Source organism: Podarcis cretensis, assembly GCF_951804945.1.
Source record: "Podarcis cretensis genome assembly, chromosome: 13".
Lineage (NCBI taxonomy): Eukaryota > Metazoa > Chordata > Lepidosauria > Squamata > Lacertidae > Podarcis > Podarcis cretensis.
In genome coordinates, this window is record NC_137182.1 from 37134762 (window position 1) to 37153898 (window position 19137).

The following is a 19137-nucleotide window of genomic DNA, read 5'->3' on the forward strand; positions in this document are numbered from 1 at the left end:
CATCATCCCTGACCACTGGTTCTGTTAGCTAGGGATGATGGGAGTTGTAATCCAAAAACATCTGGAGGGCCAAGTTTGGCCATGCCTGGCCTACTTGCATCTCTCTCAATTGCTGGCCCTCCAATAACCAAATTTGCTAGCATCACCTTTGATTCTGCTGGCATGCTCATTTTAGGCCTGCACCAAAGATCTCAGCCCCCCCCCCCCTTTCTATAAATGTTCTGTTTAGGTACCATTAGAGAGAATACCACTAGGGTTGTGAGTATTGGCAATAAGGAACGGGAGATAAATATTTTAAATCAAAAAAATGACTTCTTACCCCATCCTCTCGGTCAAAATGCTAATTATGGCCTTGTAGAATACATCCAACAATGGGAGTAACTAGATTAGGAAGGGATGACCATTTCTCCCCTGAGTTCCATGCCATCCCTTTGAGGAATTAACAGGCATGCATTAACTAGGTGTTTTGAAACAACAGTAGATGCAGGGAGAATATATCCTGGACACATTTTCAGATAATTTGTTTTCCAGGTAGACGAGTTTCCATGTCCTCACCCAGACAGTACTCAACAGCATTCATAAATGCAGCCATTCTTCAGGTACTAGAATGTTTTCTGACAAAAAAAAGTGCAAATTTTATTTTCTGCTCTCAGATTGGTTGATACATTGGACCCGATCTTGTTCGTAGATCACACCCACTTGCCTTCGTGCTTCATCAGAGATGGTTGCTATGATTTCACTCTCGTGTAAAGGCATGACAGGACTTTCCTTCAAACCTGCATAAAAGACAGGTTAATTGAACCTGGATTAATAGGTACAGTTCTGAGGTCTGAGTTTCAAAGTAGATTTACACTGCAATTCTATGCACATTTTCCTGGGCCTGTAATAACGATGTAGGAAATGGGACATTCATTAAGCTAATAGTTACAGATAGGTAGCCGTGTTGGTCTGCCATAGTCAAAACAAAAAATTTCCTTCCAGTAGCACCTTAAAGACCAACTAAGTTAGTTCTTGGTATGAGCTTTCGTGTGCATGCACACTTCTTCAGATACATGCACACGAAAGCTCATACCAAGAACTGACTTAGTTGGTCTTTAAGGTGCTACTGGAAGGAATTTTTTTGTTTTGATTAAGCTAATAGATATCCCTGTTTTAGCACAAATCTAAACTACTCTCAAGTTATATAGGATCACATTTATGGCAGAGTTTTTAGGAAAGCAGTGTTAGTGGACAGAGGGGGATTTGCTATGATGTCTATATGAAGCCTCCAGATTCAGGGCCGGTATGCCTCTGAGTAACAAGAGGTCTTTCCTTGCATGTGCTGCTTGTGAGATGCTTGGAAGAGGAGGCGCCCAATAGATTTTCTTTGAGCCAAGCAGCAAATGCTGCCTCAGCCAATCACACCCCATAAAGTGCAGGGCAGGGGCATATAGTGTCCAAGGTTGTTACTTTGGCACCTGAGGCAAAAATATATAATATATCCTGCAGGTGCCTCTTCCCTCCCTGGTATTACAATAAATTTCCAACAACAATAAAACATTAAATAACTAATGACTTGCTGTCCTTTCATGTAATTTAAAATTTTGAAGGCTCGCTTTACCTCTAATGTTGCTAGGGGGAATCTTGCCATCCAGATTTTGCTGAACTTCAACTCCCATCAGCCCCAGCAAGCAGAGCCCAATGGTCTGGGAAGATGGAAGGTGTAGTTTAGCAACATTCTGGAGGGCCAAAGGTTCCCCACACCTGACCTAATGGTAGGACCAGCCCTCCTCGAGACATGTGGTTGCCCTCGCTGGTTAAGCTATTCACATTCCTCAAAAACACCACCTCCACAGGAGCCTTACCCTTCAGTAGGCACAGCCGGACATGTTCAGCTTCGTATCGCAGCCCAATGTCGTGCTCGAAGAACAGCGGTTCAGGAGAAGTTGGCAGGGGCCATTCCCACCGCTTTCCTTTGAGAAACATGACTGTGGGGCTGTTCATGTGGTTGGGGATCTAGAGAAAGAGAAGCAGCATGCATTTTCTGATGGAAAGCAGAGAAGCTCTGGGATTTGCCAACTCTGTGAGAATCAGACTCCCATCTCCCTGATCAGTCTCAGCTAAGGGTGTCAGAGAATTCCAACAGAAATGGAGAAAGGAGTGGAAGTTGCCCCGGTTGGCATTTTCGTTCCATGTGTGTGGATCAGAAATCAGGGTTCACTGCCATTCTGTGAGGTGAATGGGGAACATAAGCCGCTGCTGCTCAGAGGCAGAATTGCCAGAAACACAATTGGTATTGGTATTGCTGCCCTTTGGTTGGTAGGGGCCTGCCCTCGTCTGTGGGGTGTTGCAGTTGCTTGAGGAGTTCTCACTTCTGAGTATTATACATGTAGTCGGGTGAGGCGGCTCACACTGAGGACTTGCAACTTGCTAATGTCACCTAAGGGACGCAGGTGGCGCTGTGGGTTAAAGCCTCAGCGCCTAGGACTTGCCGATTGAAAGGTCGGCGGTTCGAATCCCTGCGGCGGGGTGCGCTCCCGCTGCTCGGTCCCAGCGCCTGCCAACCTAGCAGTTCGAAAGCACCTCCGGGTGCAAGTAGATAAATAGGGACCGCTTACCAGCGGGAAGGTAAACGGCGTTTCCGTGTGCGGCTCTGGCTCGCCAGAGCAGCGATGTCACGCTGGCCACGTGACCCGGAAGTGTCTCCGGACAGCGCTGGCCCCTGGCCTCTTAAGTGAGATGGGCGCACAACCCCAGAGTCTGTCAAGACTGGCCCGTACGGGCAGGGGTACCTTTACCTTTACCTTTAATGTCACCTAGCGAGTTCATGGCATGCAACTTATGAATCAGAGAGCCATTTGGCTGGCAGCTTGAATTCTATGGGAACTCTACCCAAGCCTAAAATCTCTCTCTGCTTCATTGTCCTTGCCATTTGGACATAATTTCCCTCCAACATGACCAGTGGGGTGTAGATCCCTATTCAGCCACAACACTCCCTAAATGACTTTGGGCATCATCGTTCTACTTCACAGGGTTGTTGTGACTTTAAAAGTAGTGAGGGGCAGGCCTATATATGCCGTCTTGGGAGGAAAATTTGATAGAGAAGTAAGTAATCCTAGTTTTTAAAAGTAAGTGCGCATCTTCCTCATCTCCATCATGTATAATACACTCGCCATTTATGAATCCACAATATTCCATGCTATGGGTGGGCAGACTGGAGATGGCATCCTACTATATGATTTGCAGTAAATTCACATGGGTTTCCAACTTCTACTAGCTTATCTATAGTAACAACAAAAATTGTGTCTGTCCTGTTCTCCCTGAAGTTTGGTATTTAAAATTCTTCATCTCGAAGTAACCCAGGTGCAGATTTTATAGCATATCTATCCCAGGGTATGGATCACAGAGTACAGGAGGCCACTGGCTCCGTCTCGCTGAACCACCATTTTGTACACCCGAGCCTCCATTTTGTACCTGTCGGTGGACCTTGTGCTTCTCGTAAAGTAAACAAAGCCCACCTCACAAGTCAAGCATCTGCCCACCACTTAACCAAGTACCTTGATGATCCCATCAGTTCCCCCAATTAATGCCTCTCCTGGTAGATCGATCATCATGGTGCAATTAAGCACAGCCTGCCGGTTCCCTGAGTAGTTGAGGACGATGCCAACGGTTTCATCCGCTCCTGGGAAGCACAGAAAAGGATGTGATGCAGCACTAATCCATATCTCCCAAACATTAATTATAGCCCTAGGGCTCCCACAAACTCCACTTTCTTCACCCCACTGTAGCAGCCTCACCTGACTCAAGTAGGAACCCTGAGGCCGTAATGCTTTGTGGCTTCTCAGGCCCAAAAATCATCGATGCAAACTGAATGAGGTAGCAGCCCAAGTCCAGAATGACGCCTCCACCCAGTTTCTTATCCACCAGCCTTGGGATGTCATCCATCCGAAAGCCTAGTTGAGCTCGAAGCACCCTCAAGTCCCCAAGATCCTTCTTACTTAGCAGAGTGCGGATCTGCTCGGATACAGGGAAGAATCTTGTCCAGAAGCCCTGGAAGAGATGGAGGCTAAGTTATACCCTGCATTTCCACTCGGGAAAAGAAAGAGGGAGTGGGTATGAAGAACAATTTGGCATTCCATGCAGTGTTTCAGAATTTCAGGAACTTCAGCCAGTGTGTCATACTAACAAGTGTCTCAGCAAACCAAGTTTCTAGTCCTTAAGATATTTAAACGTGTGTGGGCAATGCCTGGTGCAAACTGTAAAACTAAGAGAAGGCTGAGAAGCAGGTGAATCTTCTGAATTTTTTATTTATTTATTTGCCCCTCCACAGTGACTAGTGTTTAATGCAAGGGTCAGCAAACTTTTTCAGCAGGGGGCCAGTTCACTGTCCCTCAGACCTTGTGGGGGCCGGACTATATTTTGAAAAAAACAACAAATACGGTAAATGAAAGAATTCCTATGCCCCACAAATAACCCAGAAATGCTTTTTAAATAAAAGCACGCATTCTACTCATGTAAAAACACGCCGATTCCCAGACTGTCCGCGGGCCGGATTTAGAAGGTGATTGGGCCGGATCTGGCCCCCGGGCCTTAGTTTGCCTACCCATGGTTTAATGTGTTAGGTGCACTGCAATTTTAAAAAGGTAAAGGTACCCCTGCCCGTACGGGCCAGTCTTGACAGACTCTGGGGTTGTGCGCCCATCTCACTTAAGAGGCCAGGGGCCAGCGCTGTCCGGAGACACTTCCGGGTCATGTGGCCAGTGTGACATCGCTGCTCTGGCGAGCCAGAGCCGCACACGGAAACGCCGTTTACCTTCCCGCTGGTAAGCGGTCCCTATTTATCTACTTGCACCTGGAGGTGCTTTCGAACTGCTAGGTTGGCAGGCGCTGGGACCGAGCAGCAGGAGCGCAGCCCGCCGCAGGGATTCGAACCGCGACCTTTCGATCGGCAAGTCCTAGGCGCTGAGGCTTTAACCCACAGCGCCACCTGCGTCCCTACTGCAATTTTAGGTAAGAATAAAACAAAAAAGCCCATTGGCTTATAAATCCAGCAAATAAAGCACTAGACTGGCTAGGGAGAGCCAGTATAGTGTAGTAACTGGCAGGAGATAAAACTGAAAAAATAAGTGGGATGCATGGAAAAGAAAGAGTAATTCAAACATGTGAACGTACTAAAGAACAGGATTTGGGGAAGAGCCATTGCTCAGTGGCAGAGTGTCTGCCTTGAGTGCAGAAGGTCGGTCAGATTCAATCCCTGGCAGCTCCAGATAGGGCTGGTTGAGAACTTTGCCTGAAACCCTGGACAGCTACTGTCAGTCAGACGATATTGAGCTAGATGGACCGTTGGCCTGATTTGGTATAAGGCAGCTTCCAATGTAAAAGGTAAAGGGACCCCTGACCATTAGGTCCAGTCGTGACCGACTCTGGGGTTGCGGCACTCATCCTGCTTTATTGGCCGAGGGAGCCAGCTTCCGGGTCATGTGGCCAGCATGACTAAGCCGCTTCTGGCGAACCAGAGCAGCGCACGGAAACGCCGTTTCCCTTCCCGCCTGAGCGGTACCTATTTATCTACTAGTACTTTGACGTGCTTTAGAACTGCTAGGTTGGAAAAAGCAGGGACCGAGCAATGAGAGCTCACCCCATCGCAGGGATTCGAACCGCTGACCTTCTGATTGGCAAGTCCTAGGCTCTGTGGTTTAACCCACAGCGCCACCCGCGTCCCTAGCTTCCAATGTAGAATGTGCAAATCATTCTTTTCATTATTTATCCAAGTTGGAGAATCCTCATACCGATTTCAATTCTATCCTGGCAATCATAAGGGCTTGAAACTTCAGGGTGTGTTATAAATTGAAATAAAAAGGTGGAATTTGGCTACACTCGCTCACCTATTTGCCTAAGGCGGGAGATGAACTGGAAGAACAAGGAGGGAGGGAATGCAGGAGGCTGGGGAGAAAATGAGCAGGGAGTGCAGTAATATATATGGGTTTATTGGAGTCAAGATCTACAAAAGCAAATGTGCAGGATTAGCAGCATGTGACTGGAAATCAGTGACAGCCCAGACTGCTAACAGTCTTGCCAGGACCTTGCCCCAGAGTTCACATGGTAAAGGTTGCAATGTCAGCTCGCGACTTGCAAAACTTTAAGCTTGCCACATTTATTAGACTGCCAGTTTGCTGACATTCAGCAGACAAAACATTCCTCCTCACTATGTCTGCAATCATAAGGGAGAGCTGCACCTGTTGAATTTCTACCTGCTGCACAGTATCTCTATGGGAGTGTAGCCAGAAGATGATCGGTGGGGACAACTCTGGTTCCTGCATTGCTCAGAGCAGCTTAATTGTGTTCTCTTGCTAGCAGTTAACCACAATTCCTTTGGTAGCTACATATCTAAACGAGAATCTCATCCCTTATATATTCAGCTGATCACCATGCTCTGCAGGTGATCTACAGGGCCTTCTGTAAATATCATCTAATCGGGAGGTCCATTCCGTACAATGCAAGAATCGAACCTTTAGCATAGTGACACCTACCTTTTAGAAATCCCTCCCATTATATGTCAGCCAGGAGCCGTCTCTGTTTGTAAGGTAATTTGGGCCCATGTTGTATAGGGCCATGTGAATTAACACAAGAGCCTTGAACCTGTTACCAGTTTATCAGTCTTCCCATTACCAGAGATTGTGATTTGTTGCTTTCTAATAAGCCAGTGGGGGACGCAGGTGGCGCTGTGGGTTAAAGCCTCAGCGCCTAGGGCTTGCCGATCGAAAGGTTGGCGGTTCGAATCCCTGCGGCAGGGTGCGCTCCCGCTGCTCGGTCCCAGCGCCTGCCAACCTAGCAGTTCGAAAGCACCTCCGGGTGCAAGTAGATAAATAGGGACCGCTTACCAGCGGGAAGGTAAACGGCGTTTCCGTGTGCGGCTCTGGCTCTGGCTCTGGCCAGAGCAGCGATGTCACACTGGCCACGTGACCCGGAAGTGTCTCCGGACAGCGCTGGCCCCTGGCCTCTTAAGTGAGATGGGCGCACAACCCCAGAGTCTGTCAAGACTGGCCCATACGGGCAGGGGTACCTTTACCTTTACCTTTAATAAGCCAGTATCGGCAAACGCCAGCAACAAACCACAGCTTTAAGATTGGCTAGCAATCATCAAACAAACCATGATCCTTGGTTGAGATGTAACAGGAAACTAAGGCTTCCCAGTTGCAACAGGGGAGGAATGTGCAATAGCATAGTGCTCATTCACAGTAAACCATAATTAGCTAGAAAGGCCACCTCTAGACTGTCAGTAATTTGCTGGACGGATTCAACTGTTTACCAGAAATTTAGGTTTTACACAATGAAAGTGGATTAAAATATTCTGTTGCTCTTGTACGACAAATCCACTTTTTAATTTTTTAAAAAAGGACTTCTTGCAGTTAGGAAAGTGATGCAGAAATGTAGTAAAAACTGTGGGATAAACAACTGATTAACAGAAAGATGTAGAACCACTGGGCAAACAAATCAGATGAGTGCTCATTGCCATATAACCTCAGTGCAAACCAATCAAAATGAATGTTCAATGAAGACCAGATGTAGCCTAACCTCTGTGTAAGCTTTGTGCAAGCAAATCAGCATGAATGTTCAATAAACAGGCAGAAATAGGACTTGAACCCATATCTTGCAGACAGTCTCCACTCTTTTTCTGCTGTATCACACTGCTTCCCACGTTGCCTCAATATTGCCTACCTCCATGAGGAACACATTGTTCTCTTTAGCCACTTGTACCATGTCCCAGACTTCTGCTGCATTCATGCCCATGGGTTTTTCACACAGGACGTTCTTCTTCGCACGGAGGAAGAGGAGGACGAGTGCATGATGCTGGGTATGGACCGACCCCACATAGACTACGTCTGAAAGAGGGATCCCAGCAGATGGGGAGCAGAAAATGAAAGCAAAAATTTAGCCACAAAACCTGTAGGCTCAACCTCAGTCTGTTTTCTGTGGCCTGAAACTAGTGAAATGATAAAGGTGTTTTTGAGCAAATGTAGAGAGCATTCCCTCACCACTAACTATCGCGGCCAACCCCTCAAAGATCCGGGATTAGTGGGCAAAGCTTCTATGGGACTTTCCATGGTAACTTGAACCCCACCACTATGAAACCACTGGAGGGAAACCAAGAATCTGAGTTTTGCTCCTTATTCTGGCTGGGTTCCAGATCCTGAGAAGGCTGGAGTATGTTTAATATAGGGGTCTGTTTAATATAGCAGCCTATGGGCCTGGCCTGATCCAGCCCACACAGCCTTCCCAACTGAGCCACCAGCATCTCACTGTCTTCTCAGCCTCTTAGCAATCTGTCCATGGGGAGGCGGAATGGCCTTTCCCTTCTCCATGTGCAGAACATTTAGCTTCTGTTCTGCTCTGCTCTTTCCTCATAGCACAGTTCTTCCATGCAGCTTCTTCATATAAATCATATAAAATAATTAACAAATCTGCAACAAAATGATTGCAACCTGTAAAACACTATTAACAGAAAATAAGCGAAACGTCACAATGACAACAAAAGTAATGTTATGTGATTAACAAATCGACATTTATAATCTATAAAACAATATTAACAACTCCAACAAATAGCAACTAAAAAATATAAGCTAAGTGCTGTTAAGTTCACACACACACACACACACACACACACACACACACACCACTCCCCTATGCCTCATAATCTTTCACTGTATTCAGTGCATTAAAATACACATAAGATACACATAATGCCGTTGTTAAGCAAGCTCAGCAGTCTGACCTGGTATGAGACAGCTTCCTATTGTTCTTTTGCAGAGTCATTGAGAGATGTGTACAAGGGACAGAGAGAGGGTGGCGTCTGATGTCTTCCTGTCTGAAAGCTGTTTCTAGTTTGAAATCCAGATTCCATTAGAACAGCCTTCCCTAACTTGGTACCCTCAAGATGGGTACAACTCCCATCATCCCTGACTCTGGGCGTGGGTGCTGGTTGGGCCTGATGGGAGGCATAATCCAGAACACCTGGAGGGCATCAAGCTGGGGAAGCTGCCTGAGAAGATCACATCTCGTTCCCCTTTCCCCACTCATGACCACTTGGGCTGATTTTCCAAGCTCCATCCGCCTCACCTATGTCAGGGTCCTCCGCCAATTCCTCGTACGATCCGTAGGCCTTAGGAATATTATGCTGCTTGGCATATTCCTCAGAGCGCTTGAGGTCTCGAGAAGCGATGGCGGCTACCTGGGGAGGGAAGAGCCAGCCTATGAGACAAGAGGTCGTGAACGACAGAGCCTCACATCACCCTAGTTTGTAACTGAATGCCAAAGTAAGTTACAAGCTGATCACTTTTCGTACCATCACAAGAATGATAGGAGTCTGCTATATAGTTAGTCAGCATTGGTCCATCTAGCTTTAATATCGTCTGCACTGACAACAACTGGAATAAATTCATTGAATATTTAAAGGAGAACAATAAAAGTTTAAAGACACTAGAAGGACTGGAATAATACCTTCAATGTAAATTAGTAGAGTTATGATAATAATATACGCAAAAAGTATGTGATGTATATACCAGCAGCTAGGAGGGAGGGAAGTCAAGACTCGGCAGAGTCAAAGGGTTTATATTGTGATAATAAGAATTGTTGGGAAAAGGATCATATGAAGAAAACAATAAAAATTTATTTGAAAAATATATATATATCGTCTGCACTGACAGGCAGCGGCTCCAGGGTTTCAGTCAGGGCAGGGGCATAGGAAGGAGGGGGCAGGGGCGGGGAGTCTGCCCCGGGTGTCACCCTGAGGGGGGGTGTCAAAATAGCAGCCAGCCGGGGGCTACACTCACTGTAGGGCGGCTGAGGGTGCACGGGCACCGTTGTTATGGGCATTGCTCGAGCACCATCCATATGGGCGTCACTTGAGTGCCGTCCATATCGGCAGTGTGCATGCACCGCTGGGTGGTTTGCCCCCCCCCCAAAAAACCCCGCACCGGGTGCCGAAGAGCCTTCCTTCGCCACTGAGTTTAGGGACCTCTTCCCTCATCCCTCCTTGGAGATGTCAGGAATTGAACTTGGGACCTTCTGCATGCAAAGCTGGTGCTCTGCCTACTGAGCTATGCCCCTTTCAAAAGTCAATATAAAGAATGGTGCCTTTCACCCTCACCCTCAACCCATGTGAGTGATGATAATGCCCTTTAGTGATTATGAGTACAGAAGCAGGGAACAGCTGCTCTTCTGGGTTAGATCTTTTTGCAGCATTTGGCTGTAATGCGCATCAAGTTCCGACAAATCCCAAATCTCGAGGTGTGGCTCCTAGGAGGGATTTCATGCTTACCTGAGGTGAAGTGGGATCTGTATAAGGCTGCATGCATCAAACCCAGGAACCCGGGTGGGTGATGAAGAGAGGGAGCAGCTTTGCAAAACTAAAACATGTGTCTCTAAGCTTCAGGGAAATGCCAGGATCAGGGGCAGGTGGATGGGCCTTGTCAGGCTGGCACAGTGAGTGAGAAGTGTGGCGTGCACAAATGTTTAACAATGAGATGTATAAATGCTGCACAGTCAGATCAGGATGATTGCTCATTATCACATAACAACCCCACAAACAAATAAGAATGAGTGCTTAATAAGAAACTGGCACCATCTAACCTATGTGGAAGCTTTGTGCAAGCAAATTAGGATGAATGCTTAGTAATCAGATCATCCGGAGGAGATCATTTGGAATCTTTCTGTGTTTTGTTTTGTCTGTTTGAATGAGATACTCATCAGAGTTTGAAGAAGATGACGCCCTTGAGCTGAGAGAAGGAAGAAGAGAGGCAGCAGAAATAACAGCTGGCAGTTTTTCAAAGGCAAAAGATAGGGACTTGGGAGCTTTTAGCTGATGCTAGCTGAAACTGGGGGTGTAGCCTTGGGTGGCTGCCCAAAATGCACTTTTCTCATGAAGACATCTTTTCTCTTGAAGGAGTGGCAGTCGTGCTCTGCTTGTTGTTGTTGTTTTTGTCAGTTAGTTAAAAGAAGACTACTACTACCCAGAACTGCAGCTAAATGTTGTGACTCTTTCCCTTGTAACCTTTTCTACTCTGGAGAGCTGCTTCTAGGCAGTGGAGACAGGCTAGCCCAACCTTTGCCAGCCTGGTGCCCTCCAGGTGTTTTGGAGGGCACCAGGTTGGTAGACCAAACCATGTCCATCCTGTCAATCCTGAGCTAGATGGACCAAGTGGTCTGACTTGGTACAAGGCAGCTCCCTGATAGATCACACAGACCATGCATACAGGTTCACATAGAAAGTGTTTTATGGAAGCAAAGTGGCCGAGACTGGAGCACCAGCAGTCAAAGAAAGTGATGGTTCCTGGAATGGCAGGTCAGGAGAACAGCAGCCCATCATGTAATGGAATACAACTGCTGTTGGGGGTTCCACCCCTGCACTTCTTGGTTTTAAGTTACATTTATACCCCACCTTTCCTCCAAGGAGCTAAATGCGTCGTGCATGGCAATCCCCTCCCCATTTTATTCTCACAGTAACCCTGTGAGATAGAGATTGAGAGACCATGAATGGCCCAAGGACACTCAGTAAGCTTTATGGTTGAGCCATTCAACACTCTAACCCAGTTTCCCCCCTCAAAGTTGGGTCCTCAGCTGTTGTTGGACTACAACTCCCATTATCCCTAGCTGGCAGGGCCAGTAGTCAGGGAGGGTGGGAGTTGTAGTCCAACAGCAGTGGGAAACTCAAGTCTGAGAAACACTGCTGTAACCACTGCGCCACGTTCGCTCTCATTGTCAACACTTAATTTATGGCAGGACACCTGTGTCTTTTAACATCTGCCTGTGAAGCAGAAACAGAGAAGGCAGGGGCTTTTGAGGCACGAGAAACCACCCTACACCATGTTAAACCACTAGTCCACCTCACTCGTTCGGTATTGTCCGCACTGACTGTCTGCAGCTTTCCAGGGTTCCAGGCAGGGAGCCTATCCTAGCTTTGAGCTTCCCCTCAAAGAAAATGGGGCAATTTGTCCCTCTACCCCACTGTTCTCTACTCTGACTGGCAGCTGTTCTTCCAGGTCTTTCTCCAGAAAGTAATTCTTTCTCCAGAATCACTACATGAGAATCTTTTTTTAAAAAAATAATAATAACTGGCAATAGCAGAGATGAAACTTCTGCCTGCAAAAACCACGTGCTCCACCGCAAAGCTAAGGCCCCTCACTTTTCTAGCATGGGGAGGGAAAGCTTTGCCAGCTACATTTCTAGCGACAGGGAGCTCTTAATGGCACAGAAGCTCTCACAGAAGAAAGCTGGCAATTCTATCCACAAAGTGTGACAGAATCTGGTTTTGGCTGCCCTGTGCCCCCATGCCACCCACCCACCCACACCATTTGTTCCAGGCCTGTTATCCAACCTTGTGATCCACTGCTGGCAAAGTCTTCAAGGCCACGATGAAATCGTGGCTGATCTTCCCAGCAGAGCAGATCCCCCAACGGAGAGCCATTTTGAATTCCTGAAGCGATGCGGCGGAGAGGTGCTGTTCCTTCTGCCTGTTTTCTTCAGGAGGGTGCAGCAGTTTGTCACTCAGCTGCCCACACAGAGGGCTGAGGCTTAGCGTAAAGAGGCAGGCTGGGGAGCCCAAGGGCAGGTAGAGGCCTGCTTGCCTACTTCCAGAAGTGTTCGCGCAGGTGAGAAGAGGAATGAGGCAGTGATGCACAGGACAGGGAGGAGGAATCCTGGCTTTTCAGGGCAAGCGCGTGGGGTGAACACATGACCAGCGCTACCTTATACTGAGTCAGGCCACTGATCCATCTAGCCTGGTAGGGTCTATTTTGAGTACGGGCCATTTCAAGGTAAATCTGTGTAATCTGCACTTTCCGAAACAACAAAGGCATCCTTTGAAATTCTCCGAATTTTGCCATGCCAGGTAAAGTGTGCCAAAAAAAAAAAGTGTTTTCAAAGGTCCATAAGAATTGCAAGAATTCATGAAAATAACGTTCAAAAATTGCATCACATCAGCAGAAATTGTTCTGCAAATGTCTGTATATTAGGCAACGTTGCATACAACCATGTATATATATATTGGGAGAAATTCCTACGAAAATGCTGGTGAATTTTCATGCGGACTTAAAAAACAAACAAACCCCAAAACCTGATGTGGAGATTGGGGGCGGGGGGGGGGGGAGAGAGAATGAGAAACTGAGGGAACCCAAAACTTGACAGTTTTCCCCACCCCCAATTCTGAACCTGATTGCTATTCAGGAATTCAGAGAGGGTGGGATTGGGCCCTTCCCCCAGCCTTGGCGCTTGAGATTCTTTACAGTGGTACCTCAGGTTAAGTACTTAATTCGTTCCGGAGGTCCGTAGTTAACCTGAAACTGTACTTAACCTGAAGACCACTTTAGCTAATGGGGCTTCCTGCTGCTGCCGCGCCATTGGAGCACGATTTCTGTTCTCATCCTGAAGCAAAGTTCTTAACCTAAAGCACTATTTCTGGGTTAGCGGAGTCTGTAACCTGAAGCGTATGTAACCTGAAGCGTATGTAACCCGAGGTACCACTGTACTGTAAATGGAGATGTAAGAAACTGAAACATGGACCATCTCTCTCAGTGCTCCGTCATGAAGCTACAGCCCCTTTCCCTTGATTTTTGAGGTTCAGTGGACATTTTGCACAGTTCAAGCAAGCATCTCCGCCCCCACCCAGCTGTCCATTACTGGCTCCCAGCAGGCAGCAAAACTGGGCAGCGGCTAAGTTCAGCAGACAGCACAGAGCTGCATAACAGGTAGAAATCAACTGACAAAGCTTTTTTCTCAGTGATGCTGGCGAAAGCTTGTTTCCTGTTATTTAGGTTCTGTGTCTGTTACAGGCAGCAATCTTCACCCTGCGAAACTTCCTCTCTCTCACAGCTCCTTCACTGCTTGCATTTCAGAGGGTAGTGAAAACTTTGCCATTTAATCAGGCTCTTGTGCCCTCCTAGTTATTTGCACAGTTGTGGGTTTCATTGTTTTCTGTCATTCCTTTCTCTCATCTTTCTTTGTTCTTACAATATTACTGAATGAGCGCTATTTGGATAATGTGTTTGTTTTTAATTGTTCTTAAGCTTTGTGTGTGTTTCATGGATCTGTATGTCACTTTGAGACTTTTTGGTGGGAACTTACGAATAAGTGAAAATAAAATAATAATAATAATAATAATAATAATAATAATAATAATAATAATAATAAATTTTAGTGGGGTTAATTGTACACTGCTCTGCACTTTAGAAAGGAAGAGGAGATAAATAATTTAAATTAATCAATCAATCAATCACTCAATTAGCTTTCTTTTTTATTTTTTTATTATAATTCTTATGTTACATTAATAAACATTATCCTATTACATCACAGGACTTGTTATACTATATACAAGGATAATATACAAAAGGGGGGGAAAGGAAATATTCCAGAGTCATATATGTACCAACACTTTGGACTTCCTGTCAATCCCATTGTATATTCCTTTTTTACAAATGAATGTACTCTTATTGTTATAAATTTCTTCACATTTTATCTAAGACATTCCTATATCAATATGTACCATTGATCTTATTTCTCAACTCAATCTGTCTCCAAAGTCAATCGAATGCTAGCACAGATCGTGAACCCTTACTGTATATTTGAACATATATCTTATATCTATCCCACGTTTCCATAATTTTTTGTTTTGAGCTGTCTCTCAGGCTATTTGTCTACTACGCCATTTCAGTTACCTGTCCTCTCCTGCAACATCCCAGGGCTGGTTGCAGCAACATAATCATACAACTGAAAACAAACGTACGAGTTTATATACAATTATAAAAGCAAAGAAAACACCTCCAGAGAAAAGAAGTGGGTACCACAAAAATATCTTAACAGTCAAAGGCCACGGTAAAGAGGTGTGCTTTCAGCATATGAGGGAGCATGTGCAGTGAAGATGCTTGATGCACCTCTTAACCCTGCTCATTGCACCACTGGCAGAGAAAGGGGGTGAGGGGGTGTGGTCTGCCCCAGGTGTCATCCCTGAAGGGGGTGACATCGCTGCCCCCCCCGGGATGCTTGCCCCGCCCCTGCGGATGGCTCGTCTCACCCCCGGGTGCACAGCAACTAGCTCCGCCTCTGCATTGCACACTCCCTTTTCCCCATGAAACCCAGGCATCCTAGAACCTGTTTTTAATTAGAGGAATTAGCTTTGGAATATAGTGAGTCATTGTGAGGAACTTGCCTCTAGGCATGTGTGATGTGCGTTGCTTTTCCTGCACCATTAATGCCATTATTCTCATCACCCCCAGATCTGAGGAAGCTGTGATAGGGTTTCTAGGTAAAAAGTGATGGTTGTTTCCTAGAAGGGTTGTCTTTTATGTCTCTCATTTGGTCATTTTTGTGACTAGCTTGATGAAGAGTTCTGAAGCTTCTGCATACTATTTCCTAACAACTTGGTTGGTCTAACCTTCTTATATACATAAAAATGTAACGCTGTCATCACACAGATACTGTTGATTTCAAAATGGTAGTTTCGAACAACTGAAAAGCTTTGGATAAAGCTGTTTTTTTCTGCAAGAGGGGTAGGTGGGATTGGCAAGCAATGTGAGCAGAGGTGCACCCCTTAGTCAGAACATAAGAAGACCGTGCTGGATCAGGCCAATGTCCCATCTAGTCCAGCATCCTATTTATACTTTGGCCAGTCAGATGTCCATGGGAAGCCCAGAAACAGGACCCAACTCCCAAAGTTTCCAGCAATTAGGATAATAATGGCAATGCGGATTTTGAAATTCTCCTGAAATTCATAGTAGTGAGCGGAGCCCAACAACACTGAGCTGACTGCAGTACAGTGGTACCTCAAGTTACAGATGCTTCAGGTTACAGACTCCGCTAACCCAGAGATAGTACCTCAGGTTAAGAACTTTGCTTCAGGATGAGAACAGAAATCGCCTGGCGGCAGCAGTGGAACATCCCATTAGCTAAAGTGGTACCTTCAGGTTAAGAACGGACCTCCAGATCGAATTACGGTAAGTTCTTAACCAGAGGTACCACTGTAACTTACTGGGCCGCCAGCAATTTGTGTCTTTTGTTTCCTTGTTCCTCCACACCCGCTCTCTTAAGCTGGGTGGTTGCAAGATTTTATCTCTTAATCCCTCCCTTGTTGTTTTGTCAACCTTCTCCCTGGAAAAATGGGGTGCTAATTTTTATTTCAGGTGCTATCTGTTTTCCTGGCAGCAGCGATGCATTTTGCAACACCCAGGGTGTAAAGCCTGTGTCAAACTTTGCCTTTAAACTGGCTTGATTAAAACTGCTCTGCTATCCAGACGCAATCTCCATTGAGTTCAATGAGATCTGCATCCTAGGACGGATCATTAGGAACAGTCATTATTTCCTCCCAAACGAAACTTGGAATTGTGGGTGTCTTGAGAATACTTTAAGTATGCTGCAGAGAGCCTTGTGGGTGTGGCAGCCATGGTGTGTTGTACAGTGGTACCTCAGGTTACATACGCTTCAGGTTACAGACTCTGCTAACCCAGAAATAGTGCTTCAGGTTAAGAACTTTGCTTCAGGATGAGAACAGAAATTGTGCTCCGGCGGCGCAGCAGCAGTGGGAGGCCCCATTAGCTAAAGTTGTGCTTCAGGTTAAGAACAGTTTCAGGTTAAGTACGGACCTCCGGAACGAATTACGGTAAGTACTTAACCTGAGGTACCACTGTATTCCCTTCCAGCTTTGCAGCATTCAAAAGTTTCCAGTGTTTTCTGCTCATGCTGACTGCAGTAGAGTGGTACCTCAGGTTACAGACACTTCAGGTTATAGACTCTGCTAACCCAGAAATAGTACCTCAGGTTAAGAACTTTGCTTCAGGATGAGAACAGAAATCACGCGGCGGCAGCAGCGGGAGGCCCCATTAGCTAAAATGGTACCTCAGGTTAAGAACAGTTTCAGGTTAAGAACGGACCTCCAGACCGAATTAAATTCTTAACCTGAGGTAGTACCACTGTGCTTCTGTAGGTGTGTACTGAGAGATTCTATTAGAAACATATCCTTGCTGACTAGAGCTCTCAAGATCTTTTGGACTACAATTCCCAAACACCTTGAGAGCTGTAATCGGGGCTGCTGGGCTCTGTAGTCTAAAGCATCGGGGGGGGGGGGGGAGGATGGCAAAGGCTGATCTACAACTAGACCTATTTATTTCTACTTCCCTTAATCTTGTTCCCCCGCCCACACCTACACAAGCTCAAATAAAAGCCAAGCCTTTTTGATCTATAGTGTGACTGTTTCTTCTCTGATCACACTAGACAGCCAAAGCTTGTTGCCTTCAGCAATTTTGCAAAGTGACTGTGACACCTGGCCTCACAGAGGCCATTGTGTCCCAATAGCCAAAACCTAATCCATTATTCTAGGTGTTTTCCCATGTTATTCTATTGAAATATTAATTTTTCACAGCACAATCCTATTCTAGTCCCGTTGAATACAATGGAGCGTTTTCTGATTGCCACCACCTTTGTCATCTCAAACTTTTTGCATGGAGATCCCCAGGCAACTTTCTTCCTAATCTTACAATAGCTCCTTTCTTTAATCTTCTTAAATTCTTGCCAGCACCCAAATTGGTTGCCTGGGATGAAATCTTACAGGCTCAGATGGTGTAGCCTGGCTCACACCGTTCCATAAAAAATATGCTGAACGACTGACACTGTTGTTGTACCTGCAGCCCAGGGAAAAAGCACTGAAAACAGCTTTGTCCGGCACCTCTTGTGGTATAGTGGTTAAGAGCGGTAGACTCGTAACCTGGTGAACTGGGTTCGATTCCCCGCTCCTCCACATGCAGCTGCTGGGTGACCTTGGGCCAGTCACACTTCTCTGAAGTCTCTCAGCCCCACTCACCTCACAGAGTGTTTGTTGTGGGGGAGGAAGGGAAAGGAGAATGTTAGCCGCTTTGAGACTACTTAGGGGAGTGATAAAGCGGGATATCAAATCCAAACTCCTCCTCCTCCATTTTGTGTGCTGTTACATAAATGCTTTTCAAAGGGTGACCTGTCTAACTGCTGAGTAAGCTAGTATTGACATTAATAACCATACTGAGTCAGTCTATTGGTCCGTCTCGCTCAGTAGTGTTTACTTTCCAGGGTTTCAGTATGGGGGTGGGGGTCCTCTCCCTGTGCTACCTGGAGATGCTGAGGAATGAACCTGGGATTTTAAATATTTTTGCAGGCAGAGCAGATGCTCTTCCCCCGAGACACAGTCCTAGTCCTTCCCCAAATCCTATGCCCCCCTTTTTCCACTGATCTCTGTACCCTCAAATCAAAGGGATGTGAAATTTGCAGAGTACTTTTCTAGGCTCTCGAACTAGCTGAAGTTACTTGTGAGATGGTGATCCCTGTGCACACTTACTGGGTAAGGGGGACTTGCTTCTGTGTAAACTTAAGAGAGCACACAGAGCTGCCTGTCCCATTGAAAACAATGGAGCAAGTTAAAGTCACAACAAAAAAACATCTGCCCCATTGCTTTCAATGGAAATTGCTTGTCATGGCTAATTTTAATTGGGGCCTAATCTTTGAGGTTGCATTGGATATTTTTCAGCTTATTAAACCAAACTGCCATCTTGGAAGTTAGAGATTTGCTATATAAACACACACACACACACACACACACACACACAGAGAGAGAGAGAGAGAGAGAGAGAGAGAGAGAGAGACCAATCTACTGGATGCAGTTCATACTACTTTGCAATCTACACTCCATAACGTTGATGTTATAAACCACAGGGGGAAGCAACCTACAACCCAGGGGCTGCATTTTATGCGGCCCTTAATACCTCCTGATAAAATAAACAGATATTCTCTATATTTTGGAAAGCTGTTTGTTTGTTCACTATACATTTGGGCACCTTTTAAGATAATGGAACCAAATTTTGTAAGATGGTTCCTGAGATCAAGGAGCCAGGTTTTCAACTAAGTTTGTATATGATTGGGTGCCATTTTGAATCAAGATGGTGGGCTGAACTTTTCAAAACTGCACCCATTTTTTGGTTTCAGAATTCCCAAACAGTGCCTGGTACAGGCTATTAGTAATATATGATTATATGTTGTATAATCTCATCCATGCTTCCTCTTGCCCTCCCCCTTCCCCCCAGGAAAACCTGCTGCCTATTGCTGGATCTGAATAAACATAAACTGAGTTTTATTGATGTTTGCTCTGAT

General features: G+C 45.9%; 1 protein-coding gene across 1 annotated transcript; it reads right to left on the reverse strand.

The window, feature by feature from the left end:
- Positions 1 to 620: 620 nt before the first annotated feature.
- LOC307201934 (trans-1,2-dihydrobenzene-1,2-diol dehydrogenase-like) lies at positions 621 to 12649 on the reverse strand. Its single transcript, XM_079951482.1, has 7 exons — positions 12353 to 12649; positions 9097 to 9208; positions 7699 to 7862; positions 3777 to 4029; positions 3537 to 3661; positions 1845 to 1995; positions 621 to 776 (listed from the first exon to the last, which is right to left on the reverse strand). Exons 1-7 carry the CDS (start codon positions 12440 to 12442, stop codon positions 637 to 639), a joined length of 1035 nt encoding a protein of 344 aa, XP_079807608.1. The 5' UTR covers positions 12443 to 12649; the 3' UTR covers positions 621 to 636.
- Between the last annotated feature and the right edge of the window lie 6488 nt (positions 12650 to 19137).

Excerpts from the sequence above, each read along its gene's own strand:
- LOC307201934 (XM_079951482.1), bottom strand. The coding sequence starts at position 12,442 with ATGGCTCTCCGTTGGGGGATCTGCTCTGCTGGGAAGATCAGCCACGAT. Across the intron at positions 4,030-7,698 it reads ACAATGTGTTCCTCATGGAG|GGCTTCTGGACAAGATTCTT; the intron begins GTAGGCAATATT and ends CATCTCTTCCAG. Across the intron at positions 777-1,844 it reads CCGGCTGTGCCTACTGAAGG|GTTTGAAGGAAAGTCCTGTC; the intron begins GTAAGGCTCCTG and ends TCTTTTATGCAG.